Source organism: Cetorhinus maximus, chromosome 8 (genome assembly GCF_964194155.1).
Source record: "Cetorhinus maximus chromosome 8, sCetMax3.hap1.1, whole genome shotgun sequence".
Lineage (NCBI taxonomy): Eukaryota > Metazoa > Chordata > Chondrichthyes > Lamniformes > Cetorhinidae > Cetorhinus > Cetorhinus maximus.
Window position 1 is genome coordinate 48,670,302 of NC_135886.1, and position 26,682 is coordinate 48,696,983.

A 26,682-nucleotide genomic window follows, 5' to 3' on the forward strand; every position below is an offset into this window, starting at 1 on the left:
CACTGTTTGGAGTGAGAGGTACAAGGTTCTGTAGACACATTTTGTAATCTGGATGCAAGGATGCAAGAAAGTTCATTTAGAGAATTCATTTGATTATGAATCAACTTCCTGGTCATCGTTCACACTTTTCATATTTCCCTTTGTTAGAATTAATCATAGGCCCAGACTATCATTATCACTTCACTGCTGGCTATTGTGTTGCAATAGGTTTCTCAAAACTGCCCTTAAGCATTGTTTTAACCCATTGTTCGCATAACTTCTGCATTGTCAGTCTAACTCTCTGATAGGTCACAAGCTGTAGTGAATGAACGCAGCTTCACCAGCTCTGAAAAGTCCCATTTCTAACCATCCATTTTTTGTCATCTTTCCAGTCTTCTGAAAATCCACAGGCTTTTGTTTCTCATACTATGGTAGAGCATCAGTGGCCCAACAATGGGATCTCCATGACATTTGGATCTAGCACACAGCAGAGGCAGAGTTCAATTACAGATAAGACCTCCATACCATCACTTGAGATCTCTGAGCCCCACACCGCTGAATGTCTACCCTCACATTCTACCAAAGTCTTACACCTGGGAGATGTCAACAGGACAACGGATATTGCTGATTGCAAAGGAGCTTCCGCAGATGAACATCTGGGTTACATGCCTTGTCCAGGGGTTAAAAAGAATGTACAGGATGTTGAAAGGGTAGCAGAGTCTAGTTGTCCTTCAAAGGAACTTGCTTCAACACATCTTGATCTTTTCTTAGCCATAGACAAGGAGAAAGATGATTGCAACACCCTAAAGAAGAAATTGAGTCTTTCATCATCCCTAAAACACAAACTAGCCAGACTAAGTGTAACCTCAGAGTCTGATTCAGAAGGTCAGGAGGATGACACACAGCCCAGTGTTCAGTATGACACAATGTCATCTGGGGGTGCAAGGCTTCATCCAGGAAAAGCAGCAACTTGCACTGGTGTAGAATCTGGGGACTCGGACAAGGAATGGGAAATACTGGATCATCCCTCACCAGTCTTTAGCACAGGAAATAACAGAAGTCTCAAAGAGGAAGACAAGAATAATCAGGTTTATTGGAACACACCCTGTCCTGACTTGAAGGTCAGATCTAGTCCAAATGCAGGTCAGCCCTTGCATACCAAGAACAAATCAGAAATCACAAAGAATAAAGCAACAGGGGAATTAAAAGCCAGTGAAAAGCCAACTGAGAAAGATTTGGCTTCGGAACCTCCAAATAAATCAAGATTGAAGGTTTTTTCTTTCCCCAAACTGTTTCCTCGGATATCAAGAAGAGAGAAGAAAAATAAAGGACATGAAAACTCTACTCCTCATCTGCCAAAGGCAGAGATATCAGCAATCCAAGTAGCTCTTCCTCCTCAGAAGGAAGGTAAGGATTCTCGTGGCCTGTAGTGTTTGTTTTTATTCCATTTCCTGGGGATAAGGAGCTACAATAGAGAACAGAGGGGATGGACTGTTCTGAGGGCTCTGTTGACTTTGGAACTCTCTGCCTCAGAAGGTGGTGGAGGCGGGGTCATTGAATATTTTTAAGACGAAGGTAGATAGATTCTTGTTAGGCAAGGGAATCGAGGGTTATCAGGGGTAGATAAGAATGAAGAATTCGAAGCACAAACAGATCAGCCATGATCTTATTGACTGGCATAGCAGACTCAAGGGGCCGAATGGCCTACTTCTGCCCCTATTTCATATGTTCGTATGTGCAGTAACATTCTGTCTGGTTTGACGAAGACCATGCTCTTGTTGAACTGGTTCATGACTTCACAAGAACTACTCACCAGAGGAAATCTTCATGGCTATATTTATGACGTTAGTCCACATAGCAAGCAGAGCAACGCTTCCCCAGTGCCAGCCAGTATTTGTAACTTTACGACTGAATTTCTCTTTACTGTGCATTCAAAGGCCATGCTGTTGTGCCTAAGGCCATCTAAAAATGAGACTTTCCTTGCTTGTACATAGAGTAAGAATAAATACAAAGAAAACAGAGCTATTCACACAAGCATTTTAAAACTAAACAGGCTTTTCATATGTGGGTTGGAGATCAGGAAGTGACCTCTTGTGTAACCATTAACATTTTTCAGATTTTGCAGAGTACGAGGATTCAGAGCTGCACCAGAGAGACTATACCTCACAGGGCTGTACCAGAGAGAGACTATACCCCACAAAGCTGCACCTCAGAACAATGTACCAGATGTTGAGGAGCAGTGTTCTTATAATTTACTCCTCAAAATTATAGGCCTCGCAACATTAACTGTCATGTTTATTAATCATACAATAATTAAAAATATACTTAACAGAAACACTTACGACAAAACATTTTAGCCAGTGCATCCAAAGACATTATATTTCCAAGCTTAAGGTTGATCTGACCTTAAGAAAATTCCAAAGTATCTGTTCCAATATACACTTTTTTTAAACCTTTGTTTTTACCCCTTGCATGTTTTATATTTACATTACATAGTTGGTTTGATTGTCCTGTCCTTGCATTCATAGATCCATAATTCCCTAACTTTTTACATTTCCTAACTTTCCAAATATATTGTCTTTCCCAGGCAGGTGCTTGTCTACAAGTCAGGCTTCAAGGAGTCCCTGCTAGTGGAGAAATAAAGGAAGCTTTTCTATCTGTTCTTTGTTACTTTGAACCATTTTACAATAACATCTACGAAGTGAAATTTCTAATTATTAATCTGTACCAATCCACATCAGCCCTCTGCACCTGGAAAGGGTAATGTTCCATTCTGCAGAATATGAACTAATTAAAGCCCTCTGAAAAATATGCACTGGAATATTCTTTAATTAGGTTTCCTCTATTGCCTAAAGGATTCATGGAGTGCTGGGGTACAATTATGCAGGCACTGAGCACTCTCTGCTACTATACCAAGTCCACATGTGAACTGACAACTGACCCCGGTCCAGAGTTCGTCTTACATCCACGCACATACACTTCCCTCGGAGGCCACCGGACAGTGATCCAAAGCAGGAACAGTCAAGATTTTATTCCCAGCCTAAACTAGGGAAAGTCCAGCCAATCATAGCACCCCAACAACAACAGCTTATATTTATATAGCACCTTTAACGTAATGAAAAGTCTCAAGGTGCTTCACAGGAGCATTATATGAAACAAAGTCACAAAAGAAGATGTTGGTCAGATGGCCAAAAGGCTGGTCAGAGGTAGGTTTTGAGGGCTACATTAAAGGAGGGAAATGAGGTGCAGAGGTATGGAGAGGGAGTTCCAGAGCTTGGGACCTGGGCAACTGAAGCCAATGCTGGAGCAATTAAAACTGGGGACGCACAAGAGGCCAGAATTAGAGGAGCACAGATATCTCAGAGGGTTGTGAGGCTGGAGGAGATTACAGAGAAGAGGGAGTGTGGAAGGCGGTGAAGGACAAGGATGAGAATTTACCCAGTTGAGATCAGCTAACTCAGCACAGGCAGGGAATCAGTCTTACAAGCTTCCTACTCTCACCTGTGTGGTGCTAGAGATGCAGTTGCTGTCCACAGTTAACCAGCAATAGGTTGGGAACAAATTGTTCCTGCGTCAGACCACTGTTCAGTGGCCCTGAAGAGAAGCGTATGTATGTGGCTCTCAGGCGAGCTCTACTGAGTGGCTAAACACCCAGAATCATTGGGAACCTCCTGAGTATTTCAATAAATTACAGATAAACACAGCAAGTGAAAAATTTGGACATTTGCGCCTGATTTTTCGCCATTGCATTTTGACCAAAATGGCACTCAGTGCATGTGCATATTCAGTGGGATGAGGGCAGGGGTGGGCATTGCACTGGATGCAATATTGGTGAGGGCATGTGAAGTTAATGGCTGCCATAAGTAAGCAGAGCAGCTAGATCATGACATCAATCAGCGTGTAATGCTGCCATTTTGGAGCTCAAGGCTCCAGCTAACACACCCTCTTGACCTCGCATAGCTGAACATGTGTTCAGCAGCTGGAAGCTGAATTGTGCTATTTAAAGGGACGATTAGTTGATAGGTTAGTTGCTGATTCATTTCTTCTGGCTGATGCTTCAATTCAATAAGTGTTTGGTGCTTTTATAGCAGTTTAAGGTTGTAAAACTTTGTAGGCAGTGGTGTGGCAGATGCTGAAGGGGTTTTTGCTGACAACAAGGCTTCTGCACAAACCAGTTATAGAGCCATAGAGGTCTACAGCACAGAAAAAGGCCCTTTGGCCCATCAAGTCTGTGCCAGTCAAACAAGTACCTAATTATTCTAATCCCGTTTTCCAGCACTAGGCCCATAGCCTTGTATGCCATGGCATCGCAAGTGCACATCCAAATACTTCTTAAATGTTTTGAGGGTTTCTGCCTCTACCACCCTTTCAGGCAGTGAGTTCCAGATTCCCACCACCCTCTGGGTGAAAAAATTCTTCCTCACATCCCCTCTAAGCCTCCTGCCCCTTACCTTAAATCTATGCCCCCTGGTTATTGATCCCTCCACCAAGGGGAAAAGTTCCTTTCTGTCTACCCTATCTATGCACCTCATAATTTTATACACCTCAATCATGTCCCCCCTCAATCTCCTTTGCTCCAGGGAAAATAACCACAGTCTATCCAATCTCCCTTCATAACTAAAACTCTCCAGCCCAGGAAACATCCTGGTAAATCTCCTCTGCACTCTCTCTAGTGCAATCACATCCTTCCTATAATGCGGATTCCAGAACTGCACGCAATACTCTAGCTGTGGCCTAACCAGCATTTTATACAGTTCCAGCATAACCTCCCTGCTCTTATATTTTATGCCTCGGCTAATAAAGGCAAGTATCCTATATGCCTTCTTAACCACCTTATCTACCTGTTCCACTACCTTAAGGGACCAGTGGACACACACACCAAGGTCCCTCTGATCCTCAGTACTTCCCAGGGTCCTACCATTCATTGTGTATTCCCGTGCCTTGTTTGTCCTGCCCAAGTGCATCACCTCACACTTATCCGGATTAAATTCCATTTGCCACTGACCAGCCCGTCTATATCCTGTAATCTAAGGCTATCCTTACTATTTACCACCCCACCAATTTTCATGTCAACCATGAACTTACTGATCAACCCTCCCACATTCAAGTCTAAATCATTTATATATACCACAAACAGCAAGGGACCCAACACCGATCCCTGTGGAACCCCAATGGACACAGGCATCTAGTCACAAAAACATCCTGCGACCATCACCCTCTGCTTCCTGCCACTCAGCCAATTCTGGATCCAATTTGCCAAATTGCCTTGGATCCCATGGGCTCTTGCTTCGTTATCAGTCTCCCATGCATATTACTCCCAGACATGAATAGACTACTAGGTATTCCCCCTATAATAAGCATGAACAACAGTCACACAGAACAGGACAAACTTCGGGGAGGGGGAGGGGAAAGGACTCTCAGCAGGAGACTGTATCCGCTCGGGTTTCCAGGAGAAATTTCCCGACTTGAACTTTAGTGAAAAACAATGCGTGAGACATCTCCACTTCAGTATAGACATCTGCCACCTGCTGTAGACACAATTGCTACCTCAGAGCAAGGGAAATCACTGATATTCAATGAAGGCCCACTCCATCTCATTCTACCTTGCCAGAGAAAAGCAGGCAGAGTAAATATGTGGCTTCCTGGGGATTGCAACTTTCCCCATGGTGCAGGGTGCCATTGATTGCACACATATGGCCTTGTGGGTGCTGCATATCCACTCTGCTTTATACTACAACTGGGAGGGATTTCGCTCCCTCACCATCCAACTTGTGTGTGAACATAGGTAGCAAGCCCAAGCAGCAGTCATGATGCTATCATTCTGTGGTAGCTCACTGTGCCAGCTGCATTTGCGTCATCAGAAGATCTTATGACCCTATTTGCTGACACTTAGTGTGCAACCGCCACACACAGGCACGCACATACAAACATGCGCACTTGTACGTGCACACAAACACACACATATACAGCATGCATACAACGAAAGCCATGATGCCACCTGGAATGTACTAAAGCAGATTTCTGTAATGCTGAAACATTTTCAATGCCTTGACTGCTGTGGAAGAGCCTTGCAGTCCTCAGCAGAGTAGGTGTTAAGATTCGTGGGGGTCTCCTGCATGCTGCTTAACCTTACCATTGTGAGGGGATAGCCCTTCCCACCAGCTATACAATGAGCATCTGAGAAGTAACTACATGAGGAGGAGGGCAATCTAGATGACCCCTTTCTGGCTGGGTCTCCACTACTTAGAAGAACAAGGAAAGCAGACAAATAGAAACCTGCTCCTCTCACTCACTCACCACTCTGATTATCACTGTCGACGGGTCATAATCCTGGAGTACTCTTCCTAACAGCACTGTGGATGTACATTCACCAGGTTCAAGAAGGTGTTCACCACCACCTTCCAAGGGACAATGAGGGATGGGTAATAAATGTTGGTCTTACCAGCAATACCCACATTCCATGAATGAGCGAAAATGCACTGCAACAATTGGCCAAGGCTTCTTCAAGCCAGTTGACTGTTGACCCTCCCAGGACAGGTGTGGCATTGGGCAGATGCAATACAGGTTTTCTAAAGCAATGCCCTAATAATGGCTCTAGGTATCAATCCCTAAAGCAGTAGCTTAACTTTTGATTTCCCCATACTCCAATTCTGCAGTTTCTCTGAGTAAGATTGTCCATTATGGTGGTGTGCTGTGGCCAACTTTGGACTGTCTTTACCTCAGAAATTTCTGGAAGCTGCCAAACTTTCATTTCTAATAAGAGAGCAACACTGAGAGCATTTCAAAACTTCTAGCCACATGCTATTCAATCAAGAGAAACCAGCAGAGTGAGAAATATATGGATGCAATTGGAAATTAGTCACAAGGACAAATTCAGCAACCTGAAAACCATCAGCCCACACATGGATCCTGAGCCTCAGTTTGAATACCCCAGTGCTACGTAATATAGTGGGTACTAGATAGAATCCCATCATTCACCTGCATGGTACTGTGTGGCTAGGCCGTGTGTCTCTGGGCCCTTTCCTCTGCTGTAAACTCATCAGTCTGTTAAGCCACCATGGCAATGGGAGCCAACACCTGAGAGCAGATCAAGTGGTGTTGGTCATGGAGGAGACAGTGTTTATTGGTCTTCAATGTGCAATGATATAAACACTGTGCGTGCAAAGTAACATTTGTACATTTGTCCAAATAGTGTAAGGCTCCTATCTGAAAGGTGTGTAAAAACATAAGATATAGAAGTTGGAGTCGGCTATTTGGCCTTTTGAGCTGTTGTAACATTCAACAAGATCATGGTTGATCTACCTCTGCCCCTTCCCACACCATTCCAATATTCCTTAATTCCCTTAGCAGCTAAAAATCTGCCTGTCTTGAATATTCTTAATGACACGTGCCCCAAATCTAGGTACACCCTTGCACGCACTGAGCTCCTGCTCCCTGAAACTCTTATCACATTGTGCTTCATCTCCCATGAGAGTTACAGACCTTACTGTGTGATTCTGTGTTTCTTTTATCCAGTAAAATCCTGCAATCCGAGTGATGATGAGCAATCGGATGAGGATGAAGAGGAGTCCCTTAGTGAAGATGAGATGAAATCGAACACTGAGCCACCAATCAAAACTGTGAGTAGAAGTGACTCCACACCTGAGAGGTGGGGATTTCTCACTCTCAACTTTCCGTCCAAACTCAATATTCAATCCTTAATGGAATAATATTTTAACTTAAACTGCCCATCAAGGGTGCCATGCCGGGTTTACATGTTGCCCAATATTACTCTCCATTGATGGCAGCAGAGGGTAATCCACCCACAAGTTAGGCTGAAATTGCAGGTCTTCACGCCTGTAAACTGAAAACCTTTCTGGCTTTTTACATATTAGAGTATTTCATATTGATCTCCTATCTGTGAGACCTGATGATAGATTGGCTTTATGACAGAAGTTAATAGAAGTAAGAATGGGGAAAGATGTAAAATGGGATTGCTGACTCACCATCATCACATGAAGTTGAGATCCACCTCAGGAGCTTGACCTTGCCCAGACTGATGGGATGTAGGTCCCTTCTGCTGTTGACTGCAAGGATTCTAAATGAAACCGCAGTTTCCATCCCGCTTCTAAAGGACACAGGGTCACAGCATAAAATGACTCAAAATTTAACAATATGTTGCCAGTCAATATTCAGAGAGACTGCACCATGCTGTTTCTCACTGCTCCTTTCTATTCTGACCAGGACTGCAGACGCATAAACCAGCTTTAACTTCATTAAGCTGTTCTTTTAATTGACATTTATTTTATCAGGGTACCAGGGGCAGGATTTTTCCGTCGGCGAGCGGGGGCGGGCCCGACACGCTGATGCGTAAAATGACACGGGATGACGTCGGGCGTGCGTCCTGACATCGTCACGCAGTCCCGCGATATTTCATTTGGCGGTCACGCGCTGGAGTCGGCTGTATGGCCGCCGATATGTAAACGGCCTATTAAGGCTATTAAGAAAGCGCTTAAGGGAATTATTAATGCTGCCCTTAAGGTTGGCGGCAGGCGAAAAGGCCAAGTGACCTTCCCGTTTTTTAGGAAACCTCATCCACGAGCGGGGTGAGCTTTCCTGAAGCTTTTGTTAAATAAATTTTAAAAATTCCTGAAATATAAAAACATGTCTCATCTCATGTGACACAGTCACATGAGGGGACATGTTTAAATAACTTTTAAAATCCTTTATTTAATTATTTTAATATATTTTCAATCTCCCTGAGGCAGCTCTGTGCCTCAGGGAGATTGAAGCACTCTATCATGCGCGAAAGAGCGCTGGCCCCGACTCTCCCTCCTTCCCCCGCCTGCACAGGTAACACTGAGTGCCACGGCACGCATATTAGGCTGGGCAGGCCTTAATTGGCCTGCCTGCGAAAAATGGGGGCGCGGAGCTGATCGCGGGTGGCGATCGGCTCCGTGACCACCCGTTCCCGCCGAGCCCGCCCGCCACCTGAAAAATTCAGACCCAGGGGTAGGCAGGATAGTGGATTTGAGGCCACAATCAGATCAGCGATGATCTTATTGAATGGCAGAACAGGCTCAAGGGGCCAAATGACCTACTTCTGCTCCTCATTCGTATGTTTATCATACATTGTTCTTCATTGTTAAAGTTATATTTTCCCCCTTGTTTGGGGCAGACCTACATTAGAACCTCCCTGACCTAGAGGCCCTTGTTAAACTGAACACAAGGAAATTGGTACACTGCATTAAGAAGGACAGCCGCAAGCCAGATTGTTCACAATGGTTCCCTGCAAGAAGTGTATGGGGGCAGGTTTGGACTTGACCTTGATGCCCATTGTGGTCAGATATCCTGCCGATACTGTCCAGTCACGGCCATAAGGGATGACCACTTGGGTGAGACAATAGAGAAGTGCCAGGTCCATGGGACTGTACCTGAGCACAAGGCCGGGTCTTTAGGAGACGAGGAAAACCTAACGAGCTGACTCAGAGGCTCTCAGTGCAGTTGCATCTGGTACACGTGTAGTTAAAACTGCTGCACACATGAAAGCTATTCGAACCTCTATGGTCAGTAAGGGCTGAAACTGATGTTTAAAAATAAGAGAAATTGTTCCCTTTGTCACAGAAACTAAGCCCAGAGGAATCGGCTGCAAGGCGAGAAACATGGCGACTCAGAACCTTTCAACGTCGTGCGAAACAGGAAGAAATGGCGAGGTTTTTGAAAGCACAGGTAATGTGGGACATTAATTATGTCATACCTTCACATTCCAGGCTGCCCCATTGCACCCCTTTTTGATAATAGAATCGGGTAACTGGAGGTCCACTTCAACATTCACAAGGTTCACCTCCTGGAACAAGATGGTGGCTTGGGTTCTATGTTCAAAGTGATGGAGTAGGATCATAGGGTGGTTTGATCGCACTGTGTTCAGTTCCGTGTCAAATAAATCAAATATCCTCAGTTAGTGACGCCATTGAGTTTGAAAAGGTTACAGCAGATTTTCATTTAGCCAATACCCAAGTCTCTTGCTTAATGACTCATTTTCAGCTTCTTTACACTGTCGACCTGAGTAACGTGTCTCAGACAGTACCAGGTGACGTCATGTGTAGGATGTATGGTTTTTACTAGATTCTCATCTCTAGAATGTTCCCCCCAAACCTCTACCTCTCTCTTCCTTTTAAAAACTCCTTAAAACCTAGCCCTTTGACTAAGTTTTTGATGATATGCCCCAATATATTTTGCGGTTCTGTCAGGTAAGTCTCCTGTGACGTGCCGTGCGATGTTTGACTACACTGACGTATATAAAAGCACATTATTGTTGTCACATCTTCCTGGAATCTAGCATTTCCATCAGCAAATGGCAGTGAGCTGGGCTAAATCTGATTGGTATAGAGGCTCACTGTTTGTACCAAATCACAAGGTCCAATAATGAGCACTCACTTGGAAAGTCCATTCCAGAGGAGAGTAAGTCAGACGAATATTAGGAGTAATCCAGCTCCTTTAATAGTTTGACTATGAGAGGAATCTTGAGAGTGAAACTATTAGAACCTAGGATTGGGATTATTTGGGTTACATTTGATACCTGCGGCTAAAAATCACAAAGGAACCTGCTTGCAGGACAGGTTTGCTCGGTAAGCAGTGGGTACCAGGTAATCTGAGGTCAGGCATTTTGTTAATATTAAACTCTTGTTGGGATGTGTTCTCTCAGCCCAGTTGATGAGAATATTGTTAGATATCATCAGTTTCAGATAAATAGCTTCAAGTTTAAAGAAGGGCTTGAAAGAACTTGATTTTCACTTTTCACCACCTCAGGACTGAAGGGATTTATAATCCATGAAGTACTTTTTGAGGTGAAGCCACTGGTGTATGAAGGGACAAGTTTTGTTTGTACATTTTAACAAAGTCAAGTTATGAAAATAAATGATCTGAATGAGCAAATCCTCTGAAAACATTGTGCTTGTATTGTTCAGTGCTCTTGTAGAACTACCACACAGTGTGACTGACCCAGACACACCAGCAGAGTCCCAAATTCAATCTGTGGCCAGTCAGTCTGTTCAATTTGGAGTGGTCTGTACTGTACATACAACTGGCTTGAGGGATCTCCAGTGAGGGAAGGCAGTGGGAACGGATCAGCCAGAGTTCTGACACCTCACCATCCCCCACCCCACAAATCCTCGTACTGGCGTGTGATATACCCCTATATTGGGGAGTGATATACCACTTTACTGGGGTGTGGTATATCCCTGCGCTGGGGCATGATATAACCCCGTACTGGGGTGTGACATACCCTGACACTGGGGCGAGGTATATCCCCATTCTGGGGTGTGACTTACCCCCATACTGGGGTGTGATAAACCCTGCACGGGGGCAGAATATACCCCCATTCTGGGGTGTGATATACGCATGCACTAGGGTGTAATATACCCCTATACTGGAGCATGATATACCCCCGTACTTGGGTGCAGTATACTCCCACACTGGAGTGTGGTGTACCCCTATAATGGGGTGTGATTTACCTCATACTGGGGTGTGATATACCAACACACTGGGGTGTGATATATCCCCGCACTGGAGTGTGATAAACCCCCACACTGGAGTGTGATAAACCCCCACACTGGGGTGTGATATACTCCCGTTCTGGGGCATGATAAACCCCGTACTGAGGTGTGATATACTCCACACTGTGGTGTGATATACTCCCATTCTGGGGTGTGATAAACCCCATACTGGGATGCGATATAGCCCCACACTGGGGTGTGATAAATCCCTTTAAGACTGAGGTGTGATATACCCCCGTACTGGGGTGTGATATAGCCCCACACTAGGGTGTGATAAACTCCTTTACTGGGGTGTGATATACCTCCGTACTGGGTGTGATATTCTCCAGTTCTGATGTGTGATATTCCCCCACGCTGGGGTGTAATATACCCTCATACTGGTATGTGATATTCTCCCAAACTGGGGCGTGATATATCTCCACACTGGTGTCTAATATACCCTCATACCGGGGTGTGATATAACCCCACACTAGGGCATGATATATACCCCTGCTGTGGTGTGAGATACCTCCACACTAGGGCGTGATGTAGCCCTGCACTGGGGTATGATATACCCCCATGCTGGGATGTGATATACCCCCATAGTGGGATGTGATATACCCCCATAGTGGGGTGTTATATACACACACAATGGGCTGTGATATTCCCCCACACTGGGGTGTGATATATTGCCGCACTGGGGTATGATATACCCCCATATTAGGTCAGGACATACCCCCATACTTGGGGGGGAGGATATACACCCTCTCAGTATTTTCCCTCTCTCGGTGTTTTCTCTCTCCTTGTTCTCTCCTGTGTTGAGCCTGTGTTTTCTCTCTGAACTACAGATGATTCAGAGGCGGCTGGAGGAGATTGAACAGCAGTTCCTTGACTTGGAGCAGAGAGGCATTCACCTTGAGCAAGAAATGCGCAATAATAAAGGTAAGAGCCTCCAAATTTTCAACCAATTAAATTGAGCAGTTTCTCTTTGGAAAGCTCTCTTTGGATAAAGGGTGTGATAAGAATGCTTGGTGATCTGAATGTCATTCATGACACCACTCTCCCACTGAAATTTGTCTCATTCCATGTCCTTCTTTTGCAAAGTCCAGTATGTACCATTTTAAAGGGGGAATTAAAGTCTGTCAATCTCACTACTTGTTCAAAGCACCCTCTCAACTTGAATATAACTGCAAAAACACAGAAATAAATAACACAGCGGTCTTAAAGAGGAAGCTGAAATGTCCAGTGGATAGCTCCCTTCCTCCCTCTCTCTGAAGCTGCTGTCTGATCTTAGACCATAAGACATAGGAGCAGAAATTAGGCCATTCGGCCCATCGAGTCTGCTCTGCCATTCAATCATGGCTGATAAGTTTCTCAACCCCATTCTCCCGCCTTCTCCCCGTAACCTTTGATCCCCTTACCAATCAAGAACGTATCTATCTCGGTCTTAAATACACTCAATGATCTGGCCTCCACAGCCTTCTGTGGCAATGAATTCCATAGATTCACCACTCTCTGGCTAAAGAAGTTTCTCCTCATCTCTGTTCTAAAAGGTCTTCCCTTTACTCTGAGGCTGTGCCCTCGGGTCCTAGTCTCTCCTAATGGAAACATCTTCCCCACGTCCACTCTATCCAGGCCTTTCAGTATTCTGTAAGTTTCAATCAGATCCCCCCATATCCTTCTAAACTCCATCGAGTATAGACCCAGAATCCTCAAACGTTCCTCATATGTTAAGCCTTTCATTCCTGGGATCATTCTTGTGAACCTCCTCTGGACCCTTTCCAGGGCCAGAACATCCTTCCTGAGATACGGGGCCCAAAATTGCTCACAATATTCTAAATGTGGTCTGACCAGAGCTTTATAAAGCCTCAGCAGCACATCCCTGCTTTTATATTCTAGTCCTCTGGAAATAAATGCCAACATTGCCAACCGACTCAACCTGCAAGTTAACCTTAAGAGAATCCTGGACTAGGACTCCCAGGTCCCTTTGCACTCCAGATTTCTGAATTCTCTCCCTATTTAGAAAATAGTCTATGCCTCTTCTTCCTACCAAAGTGCATGACCTCACACTTCCCCACATTGTGTTCCACCTGCCACTTCTTTGCCCATTCTCCTAACCTGTCCAAATCCTTCTGCAGCCTCCCCACCTCCTCAATACTACCTGTCCCTCCACCTATCTTTGTATCATCTGCAAACTTAGCCAGGATGCCCTCAGTTCCTTCATCTAGATCATTAATGTATAAAGTGAAAAGTTGTGGTCCCAACACTGACCCCTGCAGAACTCCACCAGTCACCGGCCGCCATCCTGAGAAGGACCCCCTTATCCCCACTCTCTGCCTCCTGCCGGACAGCCAATCTTCTATCCATGCTAGTACCTTGCCTCAAACACCATGGGCTCTTATCTTACTGAGCAGCCTCCTGTGCGGCACCTTGTCAAAGGCCTTCTGGAAGTCCAAGTAGATAACATCCATTGGTTCTCCTTTGTCTAACCTACTCGTTACCCCCTCAAAGAATTCTAACAGATTTGTCAGGCATGACCTCCCCTTGATGAAACCATGCTGACTTTGCCTGATTTTTTTACCATGCACTTCCAAGTATTCTGAAATCTCATCCTTAATAATGGACTCTAAAATCTTACCAACAACCGAGGTCAGGCTAATCGGCCTGTAATTTCCCGTCTTTTGCCTCACTCCCTTCTTAAACAGGGGGGTTACATTAGCGATTTTCCAGTCCTCTGGGACCCTCCCTGACTCCAGTGATTCCTGAAAGATCGCCACTAACGCCTCCACTATCTCTTCAGCTATCTCCTTCAGAACTCTGGGGTGTAATCCATCTGGTCCAGGTGATTTATCCACCTTCAGACCTTTCAGTTTTCCTAGCACCTTCTTGGTAATGGCCACCATACTCATCTCTGCCCCCCAACTCTCTTGAACTTTGGGGATGTCACTCGTGTCTTCCACTGTGAAGACTGACGCAAAGTACCTACCTATTCAGTTCCTCCGCCATTTCTTTGTTCCCCACTACTACTTCTCCAACGTCATTTTCCAGCGGCCCAATGTCCACTTTTGCCTCTCTCTTACCCTTTATATATCTAAAAAAACTCTTGCAATCTTCTTTTATATTACTGGCTAGTTTACCCTCATATTTAATCTTCTCCCTCCTTATTTCTTTTTTAGTTGTCCTCTGTTGGTCTTTGTAGGCTTCCCAATCCCCTGGTTTCCCACTACTCTTCGCCGCATTGTATGCTTTCTCTTTAGCTTTTATGCTGTCCCTGACTTCCCTTGTCAGCCATGGTTGCCTCGTCCTCCCTTTAGTATGCTTCTTCTTCCTAGGGATGAATTTTTGCTGTGTCTCCCAAATGACTCCCAGAAGCTCCTGCCATTGCTGTTCCACTGTCTTTCCTGCTAGGCTCATCTCCCAGTCAATTCTGGCCAGCTCCTCCCTCATGCCTCTGTAGTTGCCTTTATTCAACTGTAATACCGTTACATCTGATTCCAGCTTTTTCCTCTCAAATTGCAGGGTAAATTCTATCATATTATGGTCACTTCCTCCTAAGGGTTCCTTCACCTTAAACACCCTTATCAAGTCTGCCTCATTACACATCACTAAATCTAGAATTGCCTGTTCCCTAGTGGGCTCCACCACAAGCTGCTCCAAAAAGCCATCTCATAGACATTCCACAAATTCCTTTTCTTGGGATGCACTACCAACCTGATTTTCCCAGTCTACCTGCATATTGAAATCCCCCATGATCACTGTAACCTTGCCTTTCTTACACATCTTTTCTATCTCCTGGTGTATCTTGTGCCCCACATCCTGACTACTGTTCGGAGGCCTGTACATAACTCCCATTATGGATTTCTTACCTTTGCGGTTCCTCAACTCTATCCACACAGATTCTACATCATCTGACCCTACATCATTTCTTGCTATCGATTTAATTTCATTTCTTAAGAACAAAGCAACCCCACCCCCTCTGCCAACCTGCCTATCTTTTCGATAGGATGTATATCCTTGGATATTTAGCTCCCAGTCCTGATCCCCTTGCAGCCATGTCTCCATGATGCCCACCACATCATACCTGCCAATTTCAATCTGCGCCACAAGCTCATTTACCTTATTTCGTATGCTGCGTGCATTCAGATACAACACCTTCAGTCCTGTATTTCCCATCCCCTTTCTCATTGTCGTCCCTTTATCTGATGTGCTTGAAGTTAGATTCCTAGCCCTTTCCAAACACTCTGTCCTATTTTGTGTTCTGGAGACTTTAACAGCCTCTCCTGGGCTCTCCTTACTTTTCAGTTTTTTCATAATTTTCCATGAAGTTGAATCCACCCCCCCCACACGCTAACCTGCTGCTTTGTTTCCCATTAGTCATACTTCTTGGAGTTTTACCCTTCCCTCCCTCCCCACTTTCTAGTTTAAAGTCCTGTTGACCACCCTATTTACCCTTTTCGCTAGAACATTGGTCCCAGATCGGTTCAGGTGGAGACCGTCCCAACGGTACAGATCCCTCCTGTTCCAATACTGATGCCAGTGCCCCATGAAATGGAACCCCTCTTTCCCTACCACTCCTTTATCCACGTGTTTACTTCACTTATTGTCGCGTCCCTATGCCAATTTGCACGTGGCTCGGGTAGTAATCCGGAGATTATAACCCTTGAGAACCTGTTCTTTAATTTAGTTCCTAGTTCCTGATAATCCCCAAACAGGTCCTCTTTCCTAGTCTTACCTATGTTATTTGTCCCGACGTGGACCACAACAACTGGATCCTCCCCCTCCCTCTCCAATATCGTTTCAAGCCGGTCAGAGATGTCCCTCACCCAGGCACCGGGCAGGCAACATACCATGCGGGACTCTCGACCCTGCTTACAAAGGAAGCTATCAATTCCCCTAATTATAGAATCCCCTACAACTACCAATTGTCTTTTTGCTCCCCCCTCTTGAATGGCCTCCTGTGCCAAGGTGCCGTGGTCAGCTGGCTCATCCTCCCTACAGCCCTCTTCCTGATCCACACAGGGAGCAAGTACCTCGTACCTGTTGGACAAGGTCAAGAGCTGAGGCTCCTCTGTTCCTGAACACAGGATCCCTCTACCTACCTCACTTGCAGTCACACCCTGCTGACCCTGACCACTGACTGGACTTGAGGTACTTAATCTACCGGGTGTGACCGCCTCCTGATACAAAGCATTCAGGTAACTCTCTCCGTCCCGGATGTGCCGCAGCGTCCGGAGCTCGGACTCCAGCTCATCAATTCTGAGCCGGAGTTCCTCCAGCAACCAACACTTGCTGCAGATGTGGTCACTGCGGCTCGCAATGGGATCTGCCAGCTCCCACATCATACAGCTACAGCACATCACCTGCCCAGCCATCTCTACTTAGATAATTAATTTATTAATTAGCTTTGCAGTGTTTTTTTTTTCAAATTTGGTGCATATTTCCTACCAACCAATCAGGTCACAGCTTTCCTGTGACGTCACTTTTTCAGTTTTGGCTTCAGTTACTCTGTGCCCCGAGGTCACCGCTCCGGTGCTCCTCTCTCCGAGTCTGCTCCCTAGAGACAGGGCCGCGAATCCCCAAGGTAAGCTAGATTTATACTCACCCCTCCGGTGCTCCTCACTCCGAGTCTGCTTCCAGGATTTACTCACCAATCAGCTGCTTTTTCTTTAAAATCCACTTTCAGAAGAGTGTCCCTCGCAGGTCTGGTGCACTCCTGAAGGCACAGCCTCTTCCTCTCTTTTTTTTTAGGTTTGAGGAGGAGGGAGGGATGGAAACACTACAGCAATGTAATGTTTGGGGCTATTCCGTTCTTTGACAGTGGGTCCTCCTCGATTCCCTCCTGAGTCGTGGTGGCTGTGATGACTTCTCCCAGAATGCTTCAGTCACTTCTCACCAGTGACCTCTGTTGGAATTGATTGTTTGGAATATGTCACCCTGAACTGGCTCTGATTTAATGGGAGTTTGATTCGAGATCTGATTGTGAGCCAATCCCAGAGTGACCCAACCAAAGGGAAACACTTCTAGGCTTTCCCTACCCTTTTAAATTATTTATTTCTACACATGGTGTCCCATCCACCACAGAGATTCCTCCCAGCCAGCACGCTCTCTGAAAACACTGAGAGAAAACACCAAAGAGAGAAAACACGAAAGGGAGAGATAACACGAAAGAGTGAAAACACCGAAAGAGAATGTGAGTGAGAGCGAGAGAGAGAGAGAGAGAGAGAAAATGCCAGAGAAAGAAAAGCAGAGGTTTTTGCTCGGCGTGCGTGACATAGCGTGTGGTGACATCGAGAGAGCGAGCGTCCCCACGTCATCGCGCATCACGCAAAATATCGGCTGGCGGGGATGCGCTAAACTCAGAAGCTCACCTGCTGACAATTAAGAGGGCAATTAAGTCCATTAAAGGTGCAATTAACGGAGATTTTTCACTGCCTGTCCAATGTTATGATTGTTGGGCGGGCGAATCGGCCAAGTGGCCTTTGCAATTTTCAGGAAACCTCATCCGTGGGTGGGATGAGTAATCCGTTATTAAATAAAAAAATAAAAAGATATGGACAGAATTTTCAACATGTATATGTTCAGATGACTGATTCTGATGTGTGGGCATTTTTTTCCGGGTTTTAAATTCTTCATTTATTGATTTTAAATTCTTCAGCTCCCTGAGGCAGCTCCCTGCCTTCAGGGAGCTTTCATTCCGCGCCCCCCACACCCACGCTGACCTCAGCACTCACCCTCCAATACCCACCCCGGCAGTGCTGAGCTTTTCAGCGTGTGTTTCACACTCGCTAACCGTTAATTGGCCAGCCCACATGAAATCGTGGTCGGCGGTCTGTTCTCCGGCCGCTCCCGTGCCCACCGATCGCAGGCGCCCACTGAACTAAAAATCTTGTCCGAGAGATGCATTAAGAGTGGCTCAGACTGACTCTGCCTCTGAATTTTCACTCGCTCCATCTCTTCCTGCTTTATGGCTGGGATAGGGAACCCACTAGTATGGGAAATCCCAAACTCGCGACCAGCAGACACATGGGAACGCTTGCCATCTGCTAGTTCCCCTCCAAGTCACTCACTATCCTGACTTGGAAACATATCGCTGTTCCTTCACTGTCGCTGGGTCAAAATCCTGGAACCCCGCCCCCTAACAGCACTGTGGATGTACCTACACCACATGGACTGCAGTGGTTCAAAGAGGCAGCTCACCACCACCTTCTCAAGGGCAATTAGGGATGGGTAATAAATGCTGGGCGTGTGAACAACGCCCACATCCCAGAAATGAAAAAGAATGTTTGGGGCTATGGCTTCATTGGTAGCTTTACTTTTTTAAATGGCATGCAGTGGAAATCGGAGGCAGTTGTCATTTTGTGAGTGATGCAGGGCAGCTTTCCTTCCAGCAGAGGGTTCCCCTGTGCCATGACCAATAAGCTCTTCCATTTGATACACATCCCAGCAGCAACACCTGTCCATGCTGTGCAAATCCAAATCTGTGGACATGTACACTCGTCAACATCGTCCGGACAGGAGGAGGGGAGGGAGGGAAGGAGAAGAGCTGGTGAAAAATTGTGACGTTCACCGTTGTTTCCCCCATCCTTCTGTAAGTTTACTGCCTCATGTATGCTTAGGGTTGTCAGCTCTGATTGGGCACATTCCTGAAGGTTTCATCTCATGACCTTTAACCCCCCCCAACTGCCCAACCTGGTCGAACAATTTATACGTGTCCAATATTTTTATGACTAATAAATGGAAGTGTTCAGCAAAAATTGGGGAAAAAAGCACCATCTTTCGAAACGACACGATGATTTCTCACCTGTGCTGCTTGCCGTAGTGTCTGGGAGATTCACTTTTAATTTCTAGAGGCACCAGGATAATCCAAGAGGGGTGGAAACTCAATGTGCGGTGGCACCCCCTCTTGATTAAGGGTGTGTTTGAGGATTTTTTTCTTGATGCACTGGACAGTAAAGAAGTTGAGACAGGGTCACGCACAAACTATACAGATCACAGGGTGAATCCAAGTGAGGTGGACATGTTGCAGAGTGCACACAAGATCAACAGGGCTCTACAGAAACGGAGTGAGACCCATTCTCCCACACTCTACAGAAACGGAGTGAGACCCATTCTCCCTCGCTGTACAGAAACGGAGTGAGACCCATTCTCCCACACACTACAGAACTGGAGTGAGACCCATTCTCCCACACTCTACAGAAACGGAGTGAGACCCATTCTCCTACACTCTACAGAAACGTAGTGAGACCCATTCTCCTACACTGTGCAGAAGCAGAGTGAAGCCCATTCTCCCACACTCTACAAAAACAGAGTGAGACCCATTCTCCAACACTCCACAGAAACGGAGTGAGACCCATTCTCCCACACTGGACAGAAACGGAGTGATACCCATTCTCCCACATTCTACAGAAACGGAGTGAGACCCATTCCCCCAAACTCTACAGAAAGGGAGTTAGACCCATTCTCCCACACTGTACAGAAACGGAGGGAGACCCATTCTCCCACACTGTACAGAAACGGAGTGATAACTATTCTCCCACACTCTACAGAAACGGAGGGAGACCCATTCTCCCACATTCTACAGAAACGGAGGGAGACCCATTCTCCCACATTCTACAGAAACGGAGTGAAGCCCATTCTCCCACGCTGTACAGAAACGGAGTGAGACCCATTCTCCCACACTCTACAGAAACAGAATGAGACCCATTCTCCCACATTCTACAGAAACGTAGTGAAGCCCATTCTCCCACACTCTACAGAAACGGAGGGAGACCCATTCTCCCACACTCTACAGAAATGGAGTGAGACCCATTCTCCCACATTCTACAGAAACGGAGGGAGACCCATTCTCCCACATTCTACAGAAACGGAGTGAAGCCCATTCTCCCACACTCTACAGAAACGGAGTGAAGCCCATTCTCCCACACTCTACAGAAACGGAGGGAGACCCATTCTCCCACACTCTACAGAAACGGAGTGAGACCCATTCCCCCACACTCTACAGAAACGGAGTGAGACCCATTCCCCCACACTCTACAGAAACGGAGTGAGACCCATTCTCCCACACTCTGCAGAAACGGAATGAGGCCCATTCTCCCTCGCTCTACATAAACGGAGTGATACCCATTCTCCCACATTCTACAGAAACGGAGTGAGACCCATTCTCCCACACTCTACAGAAATGGAGTGAGACCCATTCTCCTACACTCTACAGAAACGGAGTGAGACCCATTCTCCCACACTCTACAGAAACGGAGTGAGACCCATTCTCCCACATTCTACAGAAACGGAGTGAGACCCATTCTCCCACATTCTACAGAAACGGAGTGAGACCCATTCTCCCACACTCTACAGAAATGGAGTGAGACCCATTCTCCCACACTCTACAGAAACGGAGTGATACCCATTCTCCCACATTCTACAGAAACGGAGTGATACCCATTCTCCCACATTCTATAGAAACGGAGTGAGACCCATTCTCCCACACTCTACAGAAACGGAGTGAGACCCATTCTCCCACATTCTACAGAAACGGAGTGAGACCCATTCCCCCAAACTCTACAGAAAGGGAGTTAGACCCATTCTCCCACACTCTACAGAAACGGAGTGAGACCCATTCTCCCACATTCTACAGAAACGGAGTGAGACCCATTCTCCCACACTCTACAGAAACGGAGTGAGACCCATTCTCCCACATTCTACAGAAACGGAGTGAGACCCATTCTCCCACACTCTACAGAAACGGAGTGAGACCCATTCTCCCACATTCTACAGAAACGGAGTGAGACCCATTCTCCCACACTCTACAGAAATGGAGTGAGACCCATTCTCCCACATTCTACAGAAACGGAGTGAGACCCATTCTCCCACACTCTACAGAAACGGAGTGATACCCATTCTCCCACATTCTACAGAAACGGAGTGAGACCCATTCTCCCTCGCTCTACAGAAATGGAGTGAGACCCATTCTCCCACATTCTACAGAAACGGAGTGAGACCCATTCTCCCACATTCTACAGAAACGGAGTGAGACCCATTCTCCCACACTCTACAGAAATGGAGTGAGACCCATTCTCCCACACTCTACAGAAATGGAGTGAGACCCATTCTCCCACACTCTAAACTTGCTGTCTTGTACTTGGGATGTGTTAAGAGGAGCTTACAGGGGATTGAGGAATTTATGAGAAAGGGATACAAAATTGTTCAGCCAAAGGGTAGTAAAGTTACTAGAGAAAGACATGGAAGCAGACGTGTGCTCAGAGACAACCAGGTGCCTCCCTGGCAGTTTGCAGAGGCTGAGATCTATTCCTAAAGGGATAGCGTTGCTGGGTCTAACTGTCCGAAACATTCTTTTTGTGACAGGTGAGCAGCAAGAGTTGATGCAATCCTGGATCATGCTGGTGCAAGACAAGAACCAACTTCTGAGTGAGGAGTCCGAGTTAATGATCCAGTAAGAACAATTCAAATCCTGATTACATTCATGATACTGTTCTTGAAGGAATCTCAGCCCAAGGAACCTGCAGTGTCTTCAATATAATAAACAGAAAAGGGAAACAGAGATCCTTACAGCGCAAAATGGTTCAGTATTATAGAAAGTCTTACAGTGATGCTTTTACAATTAACACAGTCTACAGCGATAGTGTTACACTGTAACTCAGAGCCACAGTCATGGTGTTACACTGTAACTCAGCCCCACAGTGATAGTGTTAGTGTAACTCAGACACACAGTGATAGTGCTACAGTGTAACTCAGACCCACAGTGATAGTGTTACACTGTAATTCAGACCCACAGTGATAGTGTTACACTGTAACTCAGCCCCACAGTCATAGTGTTACACTGTAACTCAGACCCACAGTCATAGTGTTACACTGTAACTCAGACCCACAGTCATAGTGTTACACTGTAACTCAGACCCACAGTCATAGTGTTACAGTGTAACTAAGCCCCCACAATAATCGTGTTACAGTGTAATTCAGCCCCACAGTGATGGAGTCACACTGTAACTCAGACCCAGTAGAGATGGTGGATACACTTGGGGGCAGTGGGAGATGGTGGTTATGTGGAGCTGGTGGTGGATACAGCAGGGTGGTGGATACAGGGGAAGGAATGGTGGATGTGTGTGTGGAGATGGCGGATACAGGGTGTGGGAAAGTGGAAATGGGGGTAGGGATGGTGGATACAGGGGCTGGGGTTTGTGGATATGGGGAGGTAGGGATGGTGGATACATTGGTAGGGGGTGGTAGCCCGTTTGGGGGTGGGGGGAGGGGGTGGGGGGAGGGGTGGTAGATAGTGGGGTATGGCAATGGTGGATCCAGGATTTGGGGATGGTGGATACAGGGGCGGGGGGGGAGGGGCAGCGAGGATGTCGGATACAAGGGTTGGAGATGGTGAATACAGCGGGGTGATATTGGTCAATATGTGGGTGTTGGGGTTGCTGGATATGGGGGTGGCGGTGGTAGATTCGGGGGACGTGGATGGTGGATACTGGGGGGGGGTGGGATGGTGGATACAGGGAGTGGGGTTGGTGGATACTGGGGTCAGAGATGGTCGATACCAGGTGGGGGAGGGGGGGTGGGGGGGTAGGAATGATGAGTACAGGGGTGTGGGGATGGTGGATACGGGTGGTGGGAATGGTGGATATGGGGGGTGGCAATGTGGATGGTGAATACGGTGGGGGTGGATAAGTGGATACAGAGGAGGGAGGGTCTGCAGGACGCTGTTGCTTTCTGAAGCTGAGGAGGAGAAAAAGAGGAAAATTCAAAGAAACAATGATCGTTGTAGTTTTAGTCAAATAAAGAGTTTTAACATGAAATGGAGAGGTGGTTTGAAGGTTTTCGATGTGACATTTTCCTTAAACAGTGTGTAACTATAGAAGACTCATTGGTCATGAAGAAGACCTAATGTTTTTTATATGTTTAATTGCTCAGTGGTCGTGAGCTGGAACTGGAGGATCAGAAGAGCAGACTGGAGCAGGATCTAAGGAGGTACATGGAGATGAATGGTAGGTGACATTCCTGTACACATCTCTCCTTATTTTCCTGCACACCTCCATACTCCTCCTTTCACTTCCTTGCCATCCTTCCCTTCCCTTCCCATGACCTCGTGAGTACTCCCTTTTCTATTGGTTTGCCTTCATTGGACATTGAGAAAATTTCCATTGAAAATGTCCCCGTGTTCTTGAGTACTGCTACCACCAGATGGCAGTGTTGAGGGAAACTTTTAAAAACATTTCCCCAATTTCCTATCCTCTCCTTAAGCTGTTAACCCACTTGCTGAGCTTGGATACTGAGTGCCCGATCCTGTCCTCACTCAACATTCACCCGCAGCACTTATAGAAAGGCTGGCTGCATAGTCATTTAAAACATGAAGGTCAGCAAATGGGGGCTAAAGATTACATCACATTTACAGCACAGAAACTGGTCATTCAGCCCAAAAAAGCCTATGCCAGTGATCCCAGCAAGCCTCATCATACCTTACTTCAGCTCACTTCATTAACAGGAGTCATGGTGGCATAGCAGTAATGCCCCTGGACTAGTAATGCTCTGGGGACATGGGTTCAAATCCCACCACAGCAGGAATATCTGGAATATGAAGCTAGTCTCAGTAATAGTGACCAATAAAAACCCATCTGATTCACTAATGTCCTTTAGGGAAGGAAATCTGCTGCCTTTACCTGGTCTGGCCTACATGTGACTCCAAACCCACAGCAGTGTGGTTGATTCTTAACTGCCCTCTGAAATGGTCTGGCAAGACATTCAATTCAAAGGCAATTAGGGATGGACAACAAATGCTGGCCTTGCCAGTGACACCCAGATCTCATAAAAGAATTTTTTTTAATACCAGGATTTGTTCAGGGATTGCTGCAGTTACACCTAGAGGTCTGTCTTGGTGTCCAAACACCATTCTCTATCTGAGTGTATGAGCTGCCCTGTGTGTAGGCCAATGGCCTTCTCAAGCCACCTGCTCAGAATATGGGAGCAGGATGGGGTGTCTCATGTTGCCATTTTTATTTCCAGCCACTGGACAAGCACTTTGCCTCACCTTCTTCCACCACCCCCCAAGAACAGCACAGTGAAGATTCAGCAACTTGGGGTGTGTGTGTGAGTGTGCATTCATGCGCATGTGTGTTTGTGTGTGTGAGACTGAGAATGACAAACCCACATCCTACCACTTTGTGACACAAAAGCCTGGCGCTGCCCTCAGTGCTTTTTGCTTCTTTATGAATTTTTGCTGCATTGATGCTGAAATAAGAGAATGTTCATTGAAATACTGCCTGTTTGGGTGGGGGGGGCGGGGGGGGCGGTGGCGGGGGGGGGGGGGGGGGGGGGGCTGGTGGCAGGAGTAGGGGGTGGAATCCAGGTGAGCAAAGGCAGGAGTTATTTCCAAGAATACAGCTGCATTTACAACTACATCGTTCACACGTATTCCCCATGGTGGTTCATCTCTGTTTGGTTTCCTTTATATACCAAACCATAGATGGATGGATTTGTCTACTAAAATATTATGATGACCAGATATGGGTATGTATCTGTAACCTTTCATTCAATGAGTTCCCTAGCTCAGCTTTACCACAATAAGGAATTGATAAACAAGGGCTGGCTGCTTCCTCATGATGAGGGCAAGGGAAATTCATTCATCCTACACTGGGTAATAGCATGAGAAGAGGCCCTAAACTAGGCATCTTCCCTCTGAACTCCAGGGATGCTATTTGGCATTGGCAACCTACACTCAATCCATGTTAACATCTGAAGGAGATTGGCAACAAATGACGGTGCAGCACATCATGAAAGGAACGGCTGGCTTACAAACATCTGTTTGTGCAACTGCTGTGTAATGGCAGGCTGGAGCAGTGAAAAAGGAGTCTATAAGTGAATATTTTACTAAACAAATTCTTATTTCTTCTATCTTGCTCACATGTTGACTGTTGCCTCTCCATCTTACAGAGTCAAAGAAGACACCGAACGATTATCTTGAAGAGGAGAGGATTTTCAAGGAGATGATCGAGGTGGTCAAGATGAGGGACAAACTGGTCACATTCTTGGAGCAGCGGAGACTTCTGGAAGAAGAACAACATGCGGTCGTGGTGCCTGGGGCTGCAGCCAGAGACCTCACCCCAGCTGCCTCCATCACCTGGGCATGAAGATAGCACATTCATATCAAGTGGTCCTAGATTATTCAGGTTGAAGAAATACTCCCAACAGAAAATCCTTAGGAGGCTTTATCTTTAAGTATTCATGGAAAACACCTCCACTTCTATATTTATTAAAGAAAATTATACAATATTTCTAAGAACCTAATTTTTGTAATTTGCTATTTTGATTGAGGTCATTATCTTCTTCCTCTTGGAACATTGAGCATCTGAGGACTTTTCGGGGCTCAGTCTTGGACCCGAGGCCTGTCTCTCTGTCGCCCACATTCTTCACTGTTTCCAGTGCAGTGGAGGGTTGTCAGAACCCAAACCTAAGAAGATAGACCCTGACCTGTAAACTTACCTCAAACTTTTTTTTTGTATTTTAAATAAATTGCAAGTTGATTTTGTTTTTCAACACACACATTAAAAAGGGTTTGTTCTCATACATTCCATTCAAGATTTTCTCCACATGTTTGAAATGAATTATCTGACTGACATATATTTGTTGATATGAAAGGGAGGTACAGTCTGCTCTACCTCAGAGCAGGCACTGCACAAGGCACGATACCCAGGAAGATGCTAAATGAGCAACCGTGGCCCTTGTCACCAGCACAGCTAAGGCTGCACTAGGTATCACCTTAGCCTCAATGGAACTGGAGTCCTATGCAACAACACTCCCACGCATAAGCCAGCTTCTGCTCATGATGTATGTTTAATCAAGTGCTATTGTAAAAAAAAGATCTTATTGTTTGGATTCTATATCAACCGTGCATTGAGAATAATGTATGATTGTTAATTCTGTGCATTGCAACTGCTGAATAAAAAGGAATTTTCCAATCTCTGGTCTGAAAAAGATGAAGCTTTGGAATCTAACCTGTCTTGCAGCCTTCAGTCGGATTCAACAGTATAACTGAGGTTTGAAGAGTTGTGCCACCACTGTGGTCACTACTCTGTTTCCCCCCACGAAGGTGCTGATTGCCCTTGGCACAGCTCTTCATTTGGTGGGAGTGCATTAATTCTGGGTGATGCCACCAGAGTTTGAAATGGCACTGGCATTGTAA

General features: G+C 46.0%; 1 protein-coding gene across 1 annotated transcript in view; it reads left to right on the forward strand.

The window, feature by feature from the left end:
• mical1 (microtubule associated monooxygenase, calponin and LIM domain containing 1) overlaps nucleotides 1–26,460 on the forward strand; it is a 108,738-nt gene extending 82,278 nt beyond the window's left edge. The window contains exons 23-29 of the mRNA XM_078546794.1: nucleotides 372–1,386; nucleotides 7,495–7,598; nucleotides 9,583–9,687; nucleotides 12,341–12,434; nucleotides 21,852–21,939; nucleotides 23,418–23,491; nucleotides 25,434–26,460. Of these exons, the coding sequence (XP_078402920.1) occupies nucleotides 372–1,386; nucleotides 7,495–7,598; nucleotides 9,583–9,687; nucleotides 12,341–12,434; nucleotides 21,852–21,939; nucleotides 23,418–23,491; nucleotides 25,434–25,630 (1,677 nt within the window). The 3' untranslated portion in view covers nucleotides 25,631–26,460. The remainder of the gene's footprint in view (nucleotides 1–371; nucleotides 1,387–7,494; nucleotides 7,599–9,582; nucleotides 9,688–12,340; nucleotides 12,435–21,851; nucleotides 21,940–23,417; nucleotides 23,492–25,433) is intronic.
• Nucleotides 26,461–26,682: the final 222 nt, after the last annotated feature.